Source organism: Macaca thibetana, chromosome 17 (genome assembly GCF_024542745.1).
Source record: "Macaca thibetana thibetana isolate TM-01 chromosome 17, ASM2454274v1, whole genome shotgun sequence".
Classification (NCBI taxonomy): Eukaryota; Metazoa; Chordata; class Mammalia; order Primates; family Cercopithecidae; genus Macaca; species Macaca thibetana.
This window is the reverse complement of record NC_065594.1, coordinates 20,391,772-20,413,805: the sequence shown is the minus strand read 5'-3', so window position 1 is coordinate 20,413,805 and position 22,034 is coordinate 20,391,772. Positions and strand designations below refer to the sequence as shown.

Below are 22,034 nucleotides of genomic sequence, written 5' to 3'. Positions count from 1 at the left end.
CTTCATTTCGTTATGTACCCAGTAGTCATTCAGGAGCAGGTTGTTCAGTTTCCATGTAGTTGAGCGGTTTTGAGTGAGTTTCTTAATCCTGAGTTCTAGTTTGATTGCACTGTGGTCTGAGAGACAGTTTGTTATAATTTCTGTTCTTTCACATTTGCTGAGGAGGGCTTTAATTCCAACTATGTGGTCAATTTTGGAAAAAGTGTGATGTGGTGCTGAGAAGAATGTATATTCTGTTGATTTGGGGTGGAGAGTTCTGTAGATATCTATTAGGTCCGCTGAGTGCAGAGCTGAGTTCAATTCCTGGATATCCTTGTTAACTTTCTGTCTTGTTGATCTGTCTAATGTTGACAGTGGGGTGTTAAAGTCTCCCATTATTATTGTGTGGGAGTCTAAGTCTCTTTGTAGGTCTCTAAGGACTTGCTTTATGAATCTGGGTTCTTCTGTATTGGGTTCATATATATTTAGGATAGTTAGCTGTTCTTGTTGAATTGATCCCTTTACCATTATGTAATGGCCTTCTTTGTCTCTTCTGATCTTTGTTAGTTTAAAGTCTCTTTTATCAGAGACTAGGATTGCAACCCCTGCTTTTTTTTGTTTTCCATTTGCTTGGTAGATCTTCCTCCATCCCTTTATTTTGAGCCTATGTGTGTCTCTGCACGTGAGATGGGTCTCCTGAATACAGCACACGGATGGGTCTTAACTCTTTATCCATTTTGCCAGTCAGTGTCTTTTAATTGGATCATTTAGCCCATTTACATTTAAGGTTAATATTGTTATGTGTGAATTTGATCCTGTCATGATGATGTTAGCTGGTTATTTTGCTCATTAGTTGATGCAGTTTCTTCCTAGCATCAACGGTCTTTACGATTTGGCATGTTTTTGCAATGGCTGGTACCTGTTGTTCCTTTCCATGTTTAGTGCTTCCTTCAGGAGTTCTTGTAAGGCAGGCCTGGTGGTGACAAAATCTCTCAGCATTTGCTTGTTTGTAAAGGATTTTATTTCTCCTTCACTTATGAAGCTTAGTTTGGCTGGATATGAAATTCTGGGTTGAAAATTCTTTTCTTTAAGAATGTTGAATATTGGCCCCCATTCTCTTCTGGCTTGTAGAGTTTCTGCCAAGAGATCCACTGTTAGTCTGATGGGCTTCCCTTTATGGGTAACCTGACCTTTCTCTCTGGCTGCCCTTAACATTTTTTCCTTCATTTCAACTTTGTTGAATCTGACAATTGTGTGTCTTGGAGTTGCTCTTCTCAAGGAGTATCTTTGTGGCATTCTCTGTATTTTCTGAATTTGAATGTTGGCCTGCCTTGCTAGGTTGGGGAAGTTCTCCTGGATAACATCCTAAAGAGTGTTTTCTGACTTGGTTCTGTTCTCCCCGTCACTTTCAGGTACACCAATCAGATGTATGTTTGGTCTTTTCACATAGTCCCATATTTCTTGGAGGTTTTGTTCATTTCTTTTTCCTTTTTTTCTCTACACTTCTCTTCTCACTTCATTTCATTAATTTGATCTTCAATCACTAATACCCTTTCTTCCAGTTGATCAAATCAGCTACTGAAGCTTATGCATGCATCACGTAGTTCTTGTGCCATGGTTTTCAGCTCCATCAGGTCATTTAAGGTCTTCTCTACACTGTTTATTCTAGTTAGCCATTTGTGTAATCTTTTTTCAAGGTTTTTAAATTCTTTGTGATGGGTTCGAACATCCTCCTTTATCTTGGAGAAGTTTGTTATTACCAGTCTTCTGAAGCCTTCTTCTCTCAACTTGTCAAAGTCATTCTACGTCCTGCTTTGTTCTGTTGCTGGCAAGGAGCTGCATTCCTTTGGAGGAGAAGAGGCACTCTGATTTTTCGAATTTTCAGCTTTTCTGCTCTGGTTTCTCCCCATCTTTGTGGTTTTATCTACCTTTGGTCTTTGATGATGGTGACATACAGATGGGGTTTTGGTGTGGATGTCCTTTCTGTTAGTTAGTTTTCCTTCTAACAGTCGGGACCCTCAGCTGCAGATCTGTTGGAGTTTTCTGGAGGTCCACTCCAGATCCTGTATTCCTGGGTATCACCAGTGGAGGCTGCAGAACCACAGATATTGCAGAACGGCAAATGTTGCTGCCTGATCCTTCCTCTGGAAGCTTCGTGTCAGAGGGGCACCCAGCCGTATGAGGTGTCAGTTGGCCCCTTCTGGGAGTTGCCTCCTAGTTAGGCTACTCAGGGGTCAGGGACCCACTAGAGAAGGCAGTCTGTCCATTCTCAGATCTCAAACTCTGTGCTGGGAGAACCACTACTCTCTTCAAAGCTGTCAGACAGGGACGTTTAAGTCTGCAGAAGTTCCCACTGCCTTTTGTTCAGCTATGCCCTGCCCTCAGAGGTGGTGTCTACAGAAGCAGGCGGGCCCCCTTGAGCTGTGGTGGGCTCCACTCAGTTCAAGCTTCCTGGCCTCTTTATTTACCTACTCAAGGCTCAGCAATGGTGGGCGCCCCTCCCCCAGCCTCGCTGCTGCCTAGTGGTTTGATCTCAGACTGCTGTGCTAGAAGTGAGCAAGGCTCCATGGGCATGGGACCCTCCGAGCCAGGTGCGGGATAGAATCTCCTGGTGTGCCATTTGTTAAGACCATTGGAAAAGCGCAGTATTAGGGTGGGAGTGACCCAATTTTCCAGGTGCCATCTGTCACGGCTTCCCTTGGCTAGGAAAGGGAATTCCCCGGCCCCTTGTGCTTCCGGGGTGAGGCAATGCCTCGCCCTGCTTCGGCTCACGGTCCGTGGGCTGCACCCACTGACCTGCACCCACTGTCCGACAAGCCCCAGTGAGATGAACCTGGTACCTCAGTTGGAAATGCAGAACTCACCCATCTTCTGCATTGCCCATGCTGGGAGCTGTAGACTGGAGCTGTTCCAGTTTGGCCATCTTGGACCCTCCCTCATAATTTTTTTCTGATTACAAAAGTAATGTATATGTATTGAGAGAATTTGGAAAATAAGAAATTTCTGGTGATCATTAGCAGTGATTTCTTATTTTGTTATAAGACCAAAGAATATCTTTGTAAAATAGTATTTAGAGATTAGCTTGTCTAAGCCCTCTCTACTCAAATAAGCAAATCTAAGCTCAGATGGTGGTAAAAATTCCCACATGAGAGGGATAGCATAGTGTATTTTTAGGCATTTAAGCAAAGAATTAGAAGGTTCAACATTAGATGGGATTTTTTTTAAAGCAATTAAAATTTATTTCTGAGTTTACTATAATGTTAGTTTATTTTGTTATTTTTTATTGTAATTGGTACTTGTTAATGACATTAATGTGGTGACTTTTCTAATAAATAAATTAGTACCCTATGTAGAGAACATCTCTATTATACAGACTGAACTAACTTGATGAAAATTATTAAAGAATTGGAGGGAACTAAAAGAAGGCCCACAGTTAACAAGTTTCAGAGAACATGCAAAAAAGCTGAACATTGGCAGTGGCAAATACTCACCTTGAGTCCGTTTTTTTAAATTGCTGAAGAAAAGGTCTGGATTTGCTTCCTCACTGTTCTCCCTTCTGAACCTTAGATAACATGCAGGGAGCTCCCAGACATGTGTTGTAGGTGATTTTACAACCTTAAACTGACTGATCTTTGACTCCATCACATTTAGAGACCCGAATAGGGGGATGATCCTGGCCTCAAGGAACAAGCCTATCTACCGGCCAAGGACCTGGCACATTGCTAGAGTATACTGGTGAGAGAGAGTGGTTTAGGAACCCAAAGGAGGAAATCATTCTAGTGCTGAGAGTTAAAGGAGAGAAAACAATGGGACAGATAGGCAAAGCTGTGGGGAAGTTGGGACATTTCATCAGAAGGCTAGGTGGGGGTAGTGGAAGATGACAGACAGATAGGCAAGGATGAGCTATTGTAGTCAAAAGAGACCACATAAGCAAAGATATGGATGTGGAAGGGTATTTTTTAGGAGACAGTGGCCGAAAGGAACTTGTTTGAGTGTCACAGAGGGTTGATGAGCATGCTTGCAAGTTTATCTGCTGTTGCAGGGATCCCTCAAGGCCTATCAAACCCTTCAGCCTTCAAGTCCCAACATTTAGTCCAAACCCCATTCCTAGACTAATTTTCTCTTGGCCTGTTTTTCATTCCTTTTTAGCTTTTTTCTCCTACTCCATTTCTTTCTTTCTCTCCTCCTTTGATGGAACATGGATAGAGTTTCGTACATTCTTTATTTTTTTCTTGTCCAGGAAGAAAAGCCCCAAAGTCCCTTTGCTGTAAAGAATTTTATTGCTAATCTCTCTGAGGAAACAGGGTAACTAACATAATAAACCTGAGGAAGTTATAAGAGTCCCAGAATCCGTCAGAGTTCTTAAAGTCAAGGTCCTTGAGCTTTTCTCTCAGAAACTGGAAGCATGCTTACTTCCTCTCCTTGGTTTGACTCCTGTCTGTGGGGCTTCACGTAATTCCTACTTCTCTTAACCTGGTAGTGAAAGGGCCGCCCGACTCCTGCTTCTGCGAAAAGCCTTCTGGCCAGTACGTTGTCATGAAAAGCACAGTCTGGCAGAACAGAATGATAAATGTTAGCATCATTCTCATGAGATTATTTTTACTTTTTAGGATCTCTCATTCCACAAGTTTCTTCTCCCATTTCGAATTTTCACTTACTAAATATTATTCTCAATAAGAGTTAATGATATAAAAATGTATCTATTTCATGTTGATTTTTACTGAAGGATACAAATTACATATATATTAAGGGAATTTTTACTAGTAAGTAAACATAAGTATGTATAGGAACAAAATGAAAATGTTAGCAGATTTTTTAAGCAGTTGGACATTGGCTGATTACTGTTTTCTGAGTTTCCCAGTGAGAAAAATGAGCATGTGTAACTTTATAATGGAAAAATAAGATACTATTTATGTATTTATTCAATTAAAATAATCCAGAGAAATTTCTATTCTAGGCAAAAACTGTGATTAGAAGGAACAAGTCATTATAACTGTTTCATTTTGCTCAGGATATTTACAGAAATTCTTTCCTAGATGATGCTTTCAGCATTTCCTCAAAGGAATTATCAGAGCTTCTTAAATGAAGTAGTAAGCAACTTGATGAGATCTCTGTTTTAGAAAAATAACTAAACAAATTGGGGATTCTCTTGTTGTAAATCTGGAGGTGGGAAACCAAACCAAATTAGGCCCTTTCCGGTAGTCTGGGGAGGGGATGAGCTACCCTTCAGCTGAGACAGTGAATTGGAGAGGAAGGAGCAGATATGGGAAGCAGACACTTCAAAGTAAACATATCCAAAATTAAACTGCCTTTTATAGCTAGACTTCCCTTCCCCACCCAGCTAATTCAGTTCTTCTCCCCTATTTCTTCTGTGACCTGCCACTCTATTGCCCAAGACAGAAACTTTGACTTCGTCATCTTCTCATCCTTAACTCCAGGCCCTCACTAAGTCCTGTTGGTTCCTTTTCCTAAATATCTCTTAAATCTATTCATTTCTGTCTATCCCGTAGTTTAGACCACCATCATCTCCTGCTTGAATTTTAAAGGAATTTCAGACTGCTTTCTTGCTTTCTCTTCTGCTCTCTACCAGACTCCACCGTACCATTCCGTCAGAGCAATTCTCTAAAACTGAAAATCTGATCCTATTATTCCTTTACTTCAGTGGCTTCTTGGTGCTTTGAGGAAACAGTTCTAACTCTTTTAAGTGGCTTCCAGGGCTTTGCCAGACTTAAATCCCACCTACCTTTCTAGCCTTCTAGCCTGGTTTCTTACCACTCCCTTTCTCACTTTTCTCTAGCTTCTGAATTCTTGCAGACCTGTCCAGCTCTCCAGCTGACTGTTACCCACGAGTCTTGACACATACTGTTCTACCTGTAACACTCCCCTTTTTCATCTTTCCCTGTACCTCTTTAATTCCTTGATATCTCAATCTAAACATAACTGTGCAGTCGGCCTTCCTGAGCCCTTAGGTTAAAGCTTCAAGCATCTTGGATTGTCGTATGAGGACACTATCTATTATATGTGTTGTCTGTGTTCCCTACTAGACTGTAAGCTGTGAATATGGTGAGAGGCTGTAGCTGTTTTCTTTACTATTATAGCCAGCTCAGCTAGTACAGTGCTGTAATATTAGGTGCTCAAATAATTGATGAGTTAGGCAAGGAAGTGAGAGAGGGAGAAAAGAAGGGAGGGAGGGAGGGAGAAAATGTTGGAAGGGAAAGAGGAATGAAGGAAACAGAAGGAATGGAGGGAAAGAATAAAACTAAAAGTTTTGCAGGTAGGGACTGCAGAGATCCTAATGACATTTTGCATGAGGTCAGAGGGGAAAAAATGAAGCCATCAAAAATATTCTAGCATTCTTTTTTTTTTTTTGAGATGGAATCTCGCTCTGTTGCCCAGGCTGGAGTGCAGTGGCCGGATCTCAGCTCACTGCAAGCTCCGCCTCCCGGGTTTACGCCATTCTCCTGCCTCAGCCTCCCGAGTAGCTGGGACTACAGGCGCCCGCCACCTCGCCCGGCTAGTTTTTGTATTTTTTAGTGGAGACGGGGTTTCACCCTGTTAGCCAGGATGGTCTCGATCTCCTGACCTCGTGATCCGCCCGTCTCGGCCTCCCAAAGTGCTGGGATTACAGGCTTGAGCCACCGTGCCCGGCCTCTAGCATTCTTTTATTGAGCAGCTGAGTATGTGGCAATACTGTTATATGGGGGTTGAAAAGAGACAAAAGGCCGGGCGCGGTGGCTCAAGCCTGTAATCCCAGCACTTTGGGAGGCCGAGACGGGCGGATCACGAGGTCAGGAGATCGAGACCATCCTGGCTGACACGGTGAAACCCCGTCTCTACTAAAAAAAAATACAAAAACTTAGCCGGGGGAGGTGGCGGGCGCCTGTAGTCCCAGCTACTCGGGAGGCTGAGGCAGGAGAATGGCGTAAACCCGGGAGGCGGAGCTTGCAGTGAGCTGAGATCCGGCCAGTGCACTCCAGCCTGGGCGACAGAGCGAGAATCCGTCTCAAAAAAAAAAAAAAAAAAAAAAAAAAAGAAAAGAGACAAAAGTAGGTTTGGGTGGAAGGATAATAAGCATCTGTTTCAGAAGTTCAGTTGATAGTTAAGAATAGGGGATATCGAATGAAGCTTAGAAAAGAAGTGTGAGCTGTATGTGATGACTGAGGTCATGGGAGTGGGTGGTATTTCCCAGAGAGAGAGCGTTTGGCGCAAGACAGCTGAGGTTGGGGTTCTGGAGACTCCAACATTTAAAGAGACACAGCAAAAGAGCTCCTTAGTGGCAGCTGGGACTCAAACTACATTTATGGGACTCGTGACTCCTAAATCATGCCTTGCTCAGAAGGAATTTGAATAAGCATGGCTATTTAATAACTTTAGAGGTGGAGAGGGAGGAGGAACTCCCTGATAGCACATTTTCATGACATTTCTTCCAGGAAATCCTTTGTATTTCTAACATTGTAATACATTTAGGATGTCTGCTTTTTCTAGGATTGCTGAATTTAACAGAACGAATATATTAACCCAGACATTTTACTCATCTGAAATTTATCTATTTAAAAATTTATATTTATGGTCACATGCCATTTAAAGTTTACATACCGGTTATAATTTACATACAAATATGCAAATGTGATTTTCCTCCTTTGTGCTTCTGTGCTAGGCTTGAAACTATTTTGAGTGAAATCCAATTAGATACTGAAAAGATTCCTAGAAGACGAAATTATCCATTGTTCTAACTTTAGTGAATTTGTCAGTTTGACATTCAGCTCTGATAACTTTGAATCTTTTATAGGTGAAATAATTCACCTTTAAAATTTATCCCACTTTATTTATTTATTTATTTATTTATTTATTTATTTATTTATTTATTTATTTTTACAGGTGGAGTCTTGCTCCATCACCAGGCTGTAATGTAGTGGTGTGATCATGGCTCACTGCAGCCTCAAATTCCTAGGTTCAAGAGATCTTTCCACCTCAGCCTCCCAAGAGGCTGGGGCCTCGCTGTGTTGCCCAGGCTGATCTGGGACTTCTGGGCTCAAGTGATCCTCCCACTTAAGCCACCCAAATCTCTGGGATTGCTGATGTGAGTCATGCCCCTGGCCCGTTCTTCTTTTATAAGTCCATAATTTCAGCATCCTTATTAATATGATCACCACTTAAAATATTTTACCAGAATCTTCACTCTTTTTCCAGTACTTTCCAAACTCCCTATATTTGTTTATTCACTTGACAAATATTTATTGAACGCACTCTCAGGCACTGTGCTGAGCTCTGGGGATATAGTGATAAGTAAAACAGACATGGTTTCTACCCCCTGTGGCACTCAATCATACCATTTCAATTGATTTGAATTTCTATCCTTGATGCTTGTAGAATGCTTTTCTTCACAAGATGTTTGAGTATGTAGTAAAAATACCAATAAAAATGCCTGCTTCCCTATTGGGCTTCTGCTATTGGTGCTGTATACCATACATTCCCCCAGTCTGCCTAATTATTTCTTTAGGATGGACCTAGAAGTGAAGGAGATAACTTAAGGCCCAGATTACCAAAATCAATTTCAAACTGAAAAAAAGATATTCCATAATGCAGGGACTATAATTATGAGCATCAGAATCATATAGACCTGGATGTGAATCCTGGTTTCACTAGAATTACCTGTGTGTGACTGTGTGCACAGTGCTTACCTCTGAGCCTTGGTTTCTTGATTTGTGAGGTTGAAATAATTTTAATCCCTACCTCATGGGACTGTTGTGATGATGAAATGAAATAACCCATGAAAATACTTACCCTACAGCCTGGCACAGTATAGGTTAAATGTCCCTTATCTTAGATACTTGGGACCAGAAGCATTTCACATTTTAGAATATTTGCATATACATACCAGTTGAGCATCCCTAATCTAAAAATCCAAAATCTGAAGTGCTCCAATGAGCATTTCTGTTGAGCATGACCTTTGAGCATCTTGTTGGTGCTCAAAAAGTTTCAGAATTTGGAGCATTTTGGGTTTCAGATTTTTGGATTAGTGATGCTCAACCCATATAAGAATCAGTAAGAGTTATTTTTGCTAGCATGTACGATATGAAGTCAGCTTTTAAACTATAACTTTTTCCACACAACCTACTTGTTAAAAGATTTACACACCATTAATTGTATTTCACCTCTAAGTGAAAACTTTCAAATAGGGAAATAGTATGGGGGTGGATTCCATTTTTAACAGTCTGTCTTCTACAAAAGGATAGCAACTCTCAGCACCAGTAAGTGGTAAGGAAATGAGGGCATTTCTAGGAAGAGTACATATAGTTGAGTTTTATTAATACACTAGGTTTCCAAGGTTTTAAAGGACTTTAAAATAGGATAAAAGGAAAATAAATGAGTGTTTGATTCTAATAGAAAAAGTACAGTATTATATTTACCTTTCTGTAGCTAAAAATCATAATTCTGAAGAACTGATTAGAGAAACCATTGTTTTATACTTACTTGATCACCTTTGATGGCACCCTTCAAATCTGAAATAGTTAATACTATGGGCATCTGCTGTGATGCCTAGACTTCAGTGTAAATTTACAGAACAGAAAAATCAATATGTAGGAGGCTAATTTATGGATTTCCTTTCAAATAAGAATGGCTTAGGACTAGTATGTTTAGAAATAAATTTTTTAAACCCTCATGTCATAGGAGATATTCCGTATATGTTTGCCAGTTTTGTTTTCATGAATGATAAACTAAAACAGTAAAAAGGTGAGAAAGCAGGTTTTGGTAAAAGACTTTTCTGGTTTGGCATAAGCTTATCTCCAGAAAATAGCCTCTTTTTGTTTAATGTTTTCTGTGTAATTACAGGGTGTAGGAAAAAACAAGATTGTTGACAGATTCCTTCACCTGCTCAACAGACCCCGAGAATATATTCAGCTACACAGGTAAGACTATTAGACCCACAGCCTCTTAAAAATCTCATTTAATCATTTGTTTCCCTCCTGGTCCAATTTGAAAATACTTTCTTAAAGGCCCATTTTATAAACCAGTTTTATTTCTGTTCTTCTTGCTCTTTTCTCTCCTTTAAAGGTAATAAAACCATGCAAAATTTATTTTTAAAGTGACTAATGCTTTATAAACATGAATTAATAGATATTCTGTGGACAGAGAGTGATGAACATTACAGTCTAGGAACAGATCTCATCAACATAAAGGCTCTTAAGTTAGAAGAAAAACATGTAGGATCTAAGCCTATTCTCTCACAAGCAGCTAAAATAGCTCACAAGGAGAAATAATAAACTATGTAAATCTCAGGTATGAGATAAGGAACCCAGAAATCTGGAAGGAGTACATTATTAGTTGTCTCCTTGCCTTCCTTAAAGTTACTTTTTGGATAATTTTATATGGTTAGAATGCTGGTTCAGCTTTTAATCAAACAGTTTTTCCCAATATGGGTCATTTTTAGCTTTATGAATGAACCTGTTCTAATTTTTAAAAAATAAAATATAAATGACAGATCCACCAAAAACAAAACAGAAAGATAAGTCAAGAAATATATCAAGTAATGAACAACTTAAAGCTAACTTAGATTGTTAGTGTTTTAATCCCAGGAAGTAAAAAATATATAGTATAATACAGCATTGAATTGAGTTATAAGAGTTAGTTTCTGGTTTGGGTCTTTTCACTAAGTGATTATCAGTTCTTGAGAGAGAATTGTAGGAGAATAAAGGGCAGAGTTAGTGGGTCAAAGGAGAAAGAGGAAAGGACCCAGGAAAAGCTGAGATATGGTGAAAAACTGCCTTTTGGGATTTATACCTCTGACCATGACGGTAGTGGTAGCAGATTGGCCCTACCACAATAAAAACGGTAAAACTGAACAAAATTCACAAACACTAGGAAAAGAAGAACTACTAGGGATCTTTGACCTGAACAACTACCAGAGCTCCTACATGACCAGGAGCCTTCATTAAATACCCCTGGTATTCAGAAAGGTATTTATCTTTTAAAGTCTATGTTTAGAAGTAGGACTAATCTATCCTTAAAGTAAGAGTTACTCCATACCTATCCTTACCAATTTTAAAACTAAGCCCTGATAAAGAAGGATGTTTGCTATTTAATATTATTTTGAAAGTTTTGTCTCATACAAAATGGCTTTAAAAATAAAAATAATGGGTATTTGGGGAGGTAGGGAGGAATACCTTGAAAAAATCAAGGTGATTCAACAGTAAATTGACTTCATACCTGAACAAAACTTAACACTCAACCAAGAAGACCACAAAATCCAAACACTCAGCAACATAGCATTCATTGAGTCAAGGATTCAATAGGAAATTACTAGACATACACAAAAGCAGAAAAATTGGTCAATAGAAATAGACTAAAAATGACAGGATGATGGAATTAGCAGACAAGGACTATAAAACAGTTGCCATAAATAGATTCAAACATTTAAAGGGAGAAAAATGTGAATGTAATGACAATAATTGGAAATTCTTAGTGTAAAAATGACAACCCTAAAAAAGCAGCTTCACATACACACACATACACAGAAAATTATTTGAAGAGATAATGATAGGAAAATTATCAAATTTGATAAAAAAGATAATGTCACCAATCCAGGAAGCTCAGTGAACTTCAAGCAGAATAAACAAAAAAAACACTACATGGCATATAATCAAATTGCTAAAAACCAAGAGAAAAATCTTTAAAATTACCAGAGGAAAGAAGACATATTACCTATAGGGGAACAATCATAAAAATGCTGACTTCTCCTGAGAAATAGATATGAACCACAATTCAATGGAAGTGCTGAAAGAAAAAAAGATCAGTATAGATTAGTATATTTGACAAAAATATTCTTCAGAAGGCAAAATAATGACATTTTCAGACAAAAACTGAGAGTGTTTTTTATCAGCAGACCTGTATAATACAAAAAAATAAAATTACAATTCAGAATTTCCTATGAACGTAGATGCAAAAATTTTTAACAAATGTTAACAAATCAAATTCAACAATATATAAAAAGGATAATATGTCATAACTAAGGAGGTTTTATCTCAGGAATGTAAGGCTGGCTTAACATTTAAAAATCAAATAATATAACACATTTACAGAATAAATAAAAAACCATATGATCCTCTAATTGCTGCCAGAAAAATCATTTGAGAAAATTCAATATCCATTCATGATAAAACATCACATAAACTACAAATATCAGGAAACTTCCACAATCAAATAAGAGGCATCTATAAAAAGCCTATAGCTAACTTCATATTTAAAAATGAAAAACTAATATTTTTCTCATGATTAGGAGAAAAGACAAGAATATTAACTACTCATATTATGCTGGAGGTGCCAGCTAGCACAATAAAGCAAGAAACCTTAATAAATGGCATACATTTTATTTATAGATGACACAATTGCATGAATGTGTATATAAAAAATCTTAAGAAACATACAAAAAAGGTATTAGAACTAACAATCAAGTTAAGCAAGGTCATAAGATACAAGGAAAATGTACAAAAATCAATTGTATTCCATATATAATATATTCCATATATATATATATGCTAGTATATATAGCAATGGGAAAAAATTTAAAAATACTGTTTACAGTAGTGTAACGAATATATTTAGGAATAAATTAATTTAATATATGTGCAAATTTTGAATTTGCTATTGTTAATGGTGTGTAACGAGGTCAACAGACACTGTTATTTCTTCAGATACTTCTAATTTGCTGATGGCTGTTTGAAATGGAACTGAAGGTTATCTGTTTCATACTCATGAGATGATGAGCTTCTGTCATAGTAAATTCTTCCCCTTATCTTCATCTACCTCAACATCCCCCTCAATATCCTCAGTATCTGTGCCATATAGTATTCATTCTACATTATTTGGAAATAGAAAGTATTCTTCTTTGTTGTTTACAATACATTTTTAATCCTGATTTTCTGCTACCATCATTTCTGCCAGTATTAGAGAATTCTAGTTACAAAGCTAGATCCATGAATTTGCCAAGCTAAATATAATTCTTCTCAATATGTTAGGCATTAAATGTTAAGAATTTGTTCCCTAGAAAGCCCTCTTCTCATTGTCATATTACTTGTCCCCCACATTCCCACTCGTAACTTTCCGTGTTTCTTTCTTCTATCACCCATCATTTCATTTCCCAAATTTTATATAAGTCAACTACATATTTCAGAAAATTTCTAAGCTTTTCAAGTGCTTTAAGAATATAGGTTTTTACATGTTCTCTCTTATAAGTGGGAGCTAAACATTGAGTATTCATGGACATAAAGATGGCAACAATAGATAGTGGGGACTGCTAAAGGGCAGAGAGAAGGAGGGGAGCAAGGATTGAAAACTAACATTGGTTACTATGTTTACTATGTAGGTGGCAGGATCAGTCATACCCTAAACCTCAGGATCACACAATATAGCCATGTAACAAACCTGCACATGTACCCCCTAAATCTGAAATAAAGGTTGTAATTATTTTTTAAAAAGAAGACTAATACTGGTTTTTTTATTCAGCTTCATCCAAATTTTTACCACACTATTTTTATATCTTCTCATGGCTCTTTGTATGAATAATGTATTATATAAACTTAGGACTTTCAACTCAAATAATTTTTAAATATTTGTCATATTAAAACTACAGGGCTGTGTATTATAGGAGATATAGGAAGAAATAAGAAACATAATCCTACAGGAGCTGTAATTACTTGTAATTATTTCGATCTTCTATGTTCCCCTGAAACACCTTTTTTTTCCCCTCTCCTTTAAGCTATTCAATTAGTTTTTCCTCTCACATGGATAAAGTTGGAAATATAATGAAAGAATCAGAATTTTCAACTAGTTTACTAGTTCTCACTTGAATAATTTCATTTGTAACATATCATAGTTCCAATTTTTGAGTTACAGGGCACCTAGCAAGACCAGTATTTTGTATTTAAGGATGATAAGTGAGCATTGCAGTTCATTCTTAGCAGAATTTGTGCTGTTTTGATTGCATAGTGTTTACCTCCTACTGTAGACTGAGGGCTCCTTTAAAAATATTTTATTACTTGACAATTTTAATGTATATACAGATGCTACTTAAGCGTATAGTATCAATTTAGAGCAAAACAAATGAATTTAAATTTAATATTTTAAAATAATCAAGGAAAAAAACCTTTTTTTCTTAAAGATGGCTTCAAAAGTTGAAATTGTCATTGAAATTTATACTCAGAAAAGAGGAAGTCACTTTTTATGGGAATCACTTCACCATGGAGATGTATATACAGATGCCATATAAGTATATACTATCAATTTAAAGTGAAAACAAGTGAATTTAAATTTAATATTTTACAACAATGAAGCAGAAAACCGATTTTTTTCTTAAGGATGGCTTTAGAAATTAAAATCAGCTCCCAATATAATACCCTAGGAGAAAGAAAGTCATTTTACATGAGAGTTTCTTCATATCATGAGGGCAGTTTCTCCATCCCTTTATTTTGAACAAGAAAATATATGTTTAGAAAGATATATTAGGCTGAACTGCCTCAGTCAATTCTAATTTTAGATTATGGTCGTTTCTTAACACAACCAGCAAAAAAGGAGACAATGAAATATAACAAGTATTAGTAATTATTTCTAGGTGTATGTTACCACCATTATCTTTATAAGCAGGCTTTTTCGTTGTGGATTCATTATGTTTATTAGCCATAGGATGTTCTGATAAATGTTGTTTTAGGATCTGTCCCCTCTAATTATTGGCTTAAAGTTATTTAGAATATCATCTTATGATATTTTAATGTCCTTAGGCTCAGTATTGATATTCCCATTTTTATGCCTGGTATTGGCTGTTTGCCTTCGCAATCAGTTTTGCCAGGGGGTTATCAATATTATTGGTCAAAGAACTAACTTTTGGCATTGTTGAAACTCTCTTTTGTATGTTTTGTTTCTATTTCAGTAATTTCTGATTTTATCTTATACTCTTCATTTTGTTTCTGTTGGATTTCACGTGTTCTTTTTTAAAACTTTTTGATGTGAATGCCTAAATTATTGATTTTCAATCTTTAATTTATAATATGCTCATTTGAAGCTAAATATATATAAGCTATATATTTTGAAGACCCCTTTCTTTGGGTCTCAGTTCTTTCATCTCTGACTAAGAGGAGCAGTTGAGGTCATTTATATAAGAATATCTTTCTTAGCTCTGTATTTGAATATCTTTCATTGGGCAAAAAGAAGACAGTATTCACGATGCTTTTAAAAGTTTAAAGGATTAGAGATACCATGCCTTACTTTCTGCCTAGAATGTCTATAATACTAACCATTTGTTACAAAATAACAAATGATCCATAAATTGTAAAGAGTTGCATGCTGCTAATTTATATTCTATAGTAATTCTGACATTGGCTAGATAAAAGTATAGATGTGTTATCTATGAAAATAAATCATAAATTAAAAATATAAAAAATTCAAAGCTAAATATTTATATTTTATAGTACCCATTACTATATTATTGATTAATAATAGTATTACAAATAAAATATCTATTCATTTTTTTTTTTTTTTTTTTTTTTTTTTTTTTTTTGAGACGGAGTCTCGCTCTGTCGCCCAGGCTGGAATGCAGTGGCCGGATCTCAGCTCACTGCAAGCTCCGCCTCCCGGGTTTACGCCATTCTCCTGCCTCAGCCTCCGGAGTAGCTGGGACTACAGGTGCCCGCCACCTCGCCCGGCTAGTTTTTTGTATTTTTTAGTAGAGACGGGGTTTCACCGGGTTAGCCAGGATGGTCTCGATCTCCTGACCTCGTGATCCGCCCGTCTCGGCCTCCCAAAGTGCTGGGATTACAGGCTTGAGCCACCGCGCCCGGCCCAATATCTATTCATTTTAACAAGGGCCCTAAGTATCTCCAACAATATTGGTTATTTACTGTGTAAAGTTGGAAGTGAAATGTCTCGATTTCTGTTTAAAATACATACATTACCCAGTTAAAATGGCTTTTATCCAAAAGTCAGTCAATAGCAAATGCTGGTGAAGATGTGGAGAAAAGGGAACCCTTGCATGCTGTTAGTGGAAATGTAAATTAGTACAACCACTATGGAGAACAGTTTGGAAGTTCCTCAAAAAACTAAAAATTGAGCTACCATAGGATCCAGCAATCCCACTGCTGGGTATATACCCAAAAGAAAGGAAATCAGTATATTGAAGAGATATCTGCACTCCTATGTTTATTGCAGCATTATTTACAATAGCCAAGATTTGGAAGAAGCAACCTAAGGGTCCATCAACAGATGAATGGAAAAAGAAAATGTGATATATTTACACAATAGAGTACTATTCAGCCATCACAAAAGAATGAGATCCTGTCATTTGCAAAAACATGGGTGGAACTGGAGGTCATTATGTTAAGTGAAATAAGCCAGGCACAGAAAGACAAACTTCACATGTTTTCACTCATTTGTAAGAGCTAAAAACTAAAACAATTGAACTCATAGAAATAGAGAGCAGAAGCGTGGTCACCAGAGGCTAGGAAGAATAATGGGGTGTTGGGGAAGTGGGTATGGTTAATGAGTACAAAAAATAGTTAGATAGAATACATATGATGTAGTATTTGCCCACACAAAAGGGTGATTATAGCCAAAAATAATTTAATTGTACATTTAAAAATAACTAGAAGAGTATAATTGGATAGTTTGTAACACAAAGGATAAATGCTTGAGGTAATGGATACCCCATCTACCCTGATGTGATTATTATGCATTGCATACCTGTATCAAAATATCTCATATACACCATAAATATACACACCTACTGTGTACCTGTATTAGTCTGTTTTCATGCTGCTGATAAAGACATATCTGAGACTGGGCAATTTACAAAAGGAAGTGGTTTATTGGACTTACAGTTCCCTGTGGCTGGAGAGGCCTCACAATCATGGCGGAAGGCAAACGGCATGTCTCACGTGGTGGCAGACAGACAAGAGGAGAGAGCTTCTACAGGGACACTCCCCGTTTTAAAACCATCAGATCTCGTGAGACTTACTGTCACGAGAACAGCACAGGAAAGACCTGCCTCTATGATTCAATTAGTTCCCACTGGGTCCCTCCCACAACATGTAAGAATTCAAGATGGGATTTGGGTGGGTTCACAGCCAAACCATATCAGCACCTGCAAAAATTTAAAATTAAAAAAAAAAACACCATACATTAAAGATTTTTTACTAACTAGACTGACATTCCTACTAATTTCAGTGTGGGGAATTTATTATTTATTATATACAGCTTTAGGGCTATATTTGCCATAACATTTTATATACAGCTTCAGGGCTACATTTGCTATAACATTTCAGCTCATAAAATTGCTTTAAGAGAAACATATGTTTAAAAGACCTAAAAAAGGCAGTCTATAAAGAGTGTTTAAGACTTCTCTAATCTATGGATAATCCACTTAAGGTCTTTACTTTGTTTATTTTAGATTCCTTTCAATGGAGTTGTGATGTTACCATCTAAATAATTAGTCACACTTAGTTTATGAATGTCGTTTGAACAAATTAGTTATAAAAGCCATTCAAAACATAATCTTGATAAGTAAAACTGTCAGCAAACATACGCAAATAAAACACAACCAGTATACTTTTAAATATGGCCGTGTTATGTTTTGATGATCAGATTTCATAAAGCCAGCAAGCTGGGCAATTCATGTATTTAGTTAAAAGCAAGATGTCTGAAGAGTATGATATAGGTGATTTAAAAGATTAATGAAAGTAATTACTTTTGTAAGTATACATTTAAAACGGAAGGGAATATATGACTCCCATTTGTGAAGTGAATCTATTTACTTGATTTTCTATGATGTTATGTTAATTTGACATTAAGAGGACACTTGAATATGTTAACTTCTGTAGCTGTATTTCCTCCCTGGTTAAAAATACATGTCTATATTAAAATCAGACTTATTTTAGGGCTCTGAAATACTTATACTGCCAGAGTTTTTTTCATTTGCTATCCTTCATAATTGAAGAGGACAGCACAGATCCAATCATTAACATGACCTATGCTCTTGGTTAGTTTTCTAATAGCGGTGCTTAGATTGGGAGATCCCAGGTCTCCCAGGATAGCCCCAACTTTCTCTTCCAGTGAGACTTTCTGCAGATATTCTCAATTTACTCCACACTATTCAGCGTCCTACTCACAAGTTTTGAATTTGTAGCATGCCTTCTTTATTCCTCCATCTAAAATGTAGCTCCTTTCTCCCCCAGCCCTTCAAGGTTTGCTCCACTGTTACTTCTACATAAAACCTTTTGTGATTTTTCTTCATTCTGGGTGTAACTGTTTGTTCCCTCCTCTGACACTCCACAGAATTGAATTTGTATCATTGTGATAGAAAGGGCATGGGTTTTAGAGACCAAATCCAGTCTTTACTAACTTTTCTGAGCCCTGAACTCCTTGAGTCTTAATTTCCCTGCCTATCAAATTGAAATAATAATACCTTGCAGGGTTGTTGTGAGGAATAAATGAGAGAATGTGTGCAATAGGCCAACCACAGTATCTGGCACCTTTAGGTGCCTAAACATTTAGGCAACATAGTAACTGTTAGCTTCTTGCCATATGCTCTGCTTTCTTATCAAACATTGGTTTGCACTGTAGTAGTTTCTATATCTTATTTCCATCCCCTCCCCTTTGCCCAATCATGCCTTTCCAACTAAGTCGGGAACTTTTTGAGGGCAAGAACCTGGTTTATTCACTATATGTTAATTCATTCACCTAATATCTATTCATTTTGTTTGGCAGTGTCTGTTTTAGGCACTGGATGACGTATAGGTCATGATATCCATCTTGACCTAGTACAGCTTGCTTGTCAGTGGTGAAAATGCATCAACATTTATGGTACAGTTATTGTATATAAGCTATGATAGAGCATGTGCAGGTGCCATGGGAGCCCTGAGGAGGCTCAACTCTCAGAATACATGTCTGTGGTATGGTAGAAGGTGATAGGGAGAAGGTAGCACTCAAACTGAGTCTTAAGGGATAAGTAGGAGTTTTCTAAGTGGAGCACAGAGAAAGCAGCATTATGGTTGTTAAAAACAGGCAGGACTTGAATCACAGAAAACACTAGGAAGTGATCCAGATCATATTGTTGGTGCTGAGCAAACATATTAACAATGAGAGTGGAAAGAAGGGACATATTGAAATAGGTTTACAGGGCTAATTTTAGCCTTTATAACCATGTGGAGGGTGAGGGGAAAGAGAAGTTAATGGTAACTCCTGTGTGATCTACCAATCATGAGGCAGGTACTTGGTGTGGTTCTTAATTCATAGCAGATATCCAGTAAGTATTTGTTTAAATGACTTGGTATGTGCTAATTTCATCTGAAACTTCCAGGTCAAGCTCCCCTGTGGTCAGCCGTGCCTACTGGGGAGCACTAATGCTTGTTTTAGAATTCAGTAAGATTAATTCTACATACATAATAGATCTTTAACTGTTATATAAGTGCTCTAACCAACTCAGGTCATTAAAATATTGTATCATGGATGGTTATTGTTAAAACACTTACTTTTCCTCTGTCATATTTTTATACTTTTTTTTGTGAAACCAAATGAAGTAAACCATTTAGCAAATTCCGCCCTCTTAAAATCAAATATCCTGGAGTGAATGATGACATGCTTTACAAAGCACAGCATAATTCAACATATGAGGCTCCCTTCAAGCTGAAGAAAACTGAACGTGACAGTATAAATTTTGAAATTCACGAAGTCCCGGAGGGCACATAGAAATACTGGCAGAAAATAGAAAAAGTAAAAGCTTTTCTGAAGTCTCCTGGAAAAAATGATTGAGTCATCACAACATTCTTAGCACTGATAAGAGCACTGGAGAACTCGAGCCCTGTCCAATGTCAGCTACTGCACAGAACAGCCAGGGTGCTCCCTCTTTCTCATCTTCCCCATTAAAAATTTGAAAAGGCTGTTTTGGAAACATTTTTATTAGCAATTGAGCAGTAGTTTCCATATTAAGAATGGCTTCTATTGCCTCCCCCTTTTTAATTTTTTACAAAATGAATTATGCCAGTGCCTCTACTTTTCCATGTAGATCTTTAGGTTTGTAACAATTTTTGATTCCTCTAGATGATCTCCAAATTGATTTAAATTTTTGTATTTTTTTAAAATTATACTTTAAGTTCTAGGGTACATGTGCACAGTGTGCAAGTTTAGTACATATGTATACATGTACCATGTTGGTTTGCTGCACCCATTAACTCGTCATTTACATTAGGTATATCTCCTAATGCTATCCCTCCCCCCTCCCCCCTCCCCACAATAGGCCCCAGTGTGTGATGTTCCCCTTCCTGTGTCCAAGTGATCTCGTTGTTCAATTCCCACCTATGAGTGAGAACATGCGGTGTTTGGTTTTCTGTTCCTGCGATAGTTTGCTGAGAATGATGGTTTCCAGCTGCATCCATGTCCCTACAAAGGGCATGAACTCGTCCTTTTTTATGGCTGCATAGTATTCCATGGTGTATATGTGCCACATTTTCTTAATCCAGTCTGTCACTGATGGACATTTGAGTTGATTCCAAGTCTTTGCTATTGTGAATAGTGCCGTAATAAACATACGTGTGCATGTGTCTTTATAGCAGCATGATTTATAATCCTTTGGGCATATACCCAGTAATGGGATGGCTGGGTCAAATGGTATTTCTAGTTCTAGATCCTTGAGGAATCGCCACACTGTTTTCCACAATGGTAGAACTAGTTTACAGTCCCACCAACAGTGTAAAAGTGTTCCTATTTCTCCACATCCTCTCCAGCACCTGTTGTTTCCTGATTTTTTAATGATTGCCATTCTAACTGGTGTGAGATGGTATCTCATTGTGGTTTTGATTTGCATTTCTCTGATGGCGAGTGATGATGAGCATTTTTTCATGTGTCTGTTGGCTGTATGAATGTCTTCTTGTGAGAAGTGTCTGTTCATATCCTTTGCCCACTTTTCAATGGGGTTGTTTGTTTTTTTCTTGTAAATTTGTTTAAGTTCTTTATAGGTTCTGGATATTAGCCCTTTGTCAGATGAGTAGATTGCAAAAATTTTCTCCCATTCTGTAGGTTGCCTGTTCACTCTGATGGTAGTTTCTTTTGCTGTGCAGAAGTTCTTTAGTTTAATTAGATCCCATTTGTCAATTTTGGCTTTTGTTACCATTGCTTTTGGTGTTTTAGACATGAAGTCCTTGCCCATGCCTATGTCCTGAATGGTATTACCTAGGTTTTCTTTATTTTTTTTTTAATTTAACATTTGCATAGCAGCTACTTTGTGCCAGGCACTGTTCTAAGCTGTTTTCAAACTGTAACTTGTTACTGCTCACTACAGCTCTATGATATCAATAATATTATTATCTCTGTCTTGCAAATGAGGCTACTGAGACACAGAGAGGTTAAACAATTTGGCCTAGGTCACATAGCTGGCTTCATACATTCTGGCTTCAGCCCTGTGTTCTAACCACTGTACTGTACTGCCGCTTGAGTTTATTGTGCTGAACCCATTGTATTTTAGTGAGGATAGTACTGCAGTAAGTATGTCACTAAAGTATTATCCATGTGATAGGACTGTGGGTCAACCAATTGTTACAATCTACACTTTAGCCTATGTATAATATAATACTTGATTTTTAAAATTCTAGCATCATGTTCCTAATCCTTGCTCAGCTTGATCCCAAAGTATTTTCCACATTTTTTTTTGGCCAGTTATTCCATATTATTCCATTTTTATCAATAGTGATATCCTTATTAAATTTCACTTCGCCGGATTATTACACTTATGTTGATGCTCAATCACATCTCATTTGAGAATTGTCAGTAAATTTAACAGCCCTGTTTTCTGTTCTGTCACCTGGGCAATTCATAAAAACGTTTACCAGATTAATTCCTGTGGTCTTTCAGATGATGTTCCTCCCCAGCTGGGTACCTCAGTAATATCCTTTTTTTCAGTGTACCCATCAAGTGGTTACATTATCCTGGCATCTAATTTGTGGGTTATGGAGTTGATGAGTCAGAGCTACAGACTCCTGAAGCTGGAGATACCAGCAAGTGGTATGCTCAGGGCTGTT

At 37.4% G+C, this 22,034-nt stretch overlaps 1 protein-coding gene across 2 annotated transcripts in view; it reads left to right on the top strand.

The window, feature by feature from the left end:
• Positions 1-22,034, top strand: part of VWA8 (von Willebrand factor A domain containing 8) — a 395,340-nt gene that overhangs the window by 189,496 nt on the left and 183,810 nt on the right. For both annotated transcript variants that reach the window (XM_050766153.1, XM_050766152.1), the window contains exon 21: positions 9,814-9,890. In XM_050766153.1, the coding sequence (XP_050622110.1) occupies positions 9,814-9,890 (77 nt within the window). The remainder of the gene's footprint in view (positions 1-9,813; positions 9,891-22,034) is intronic.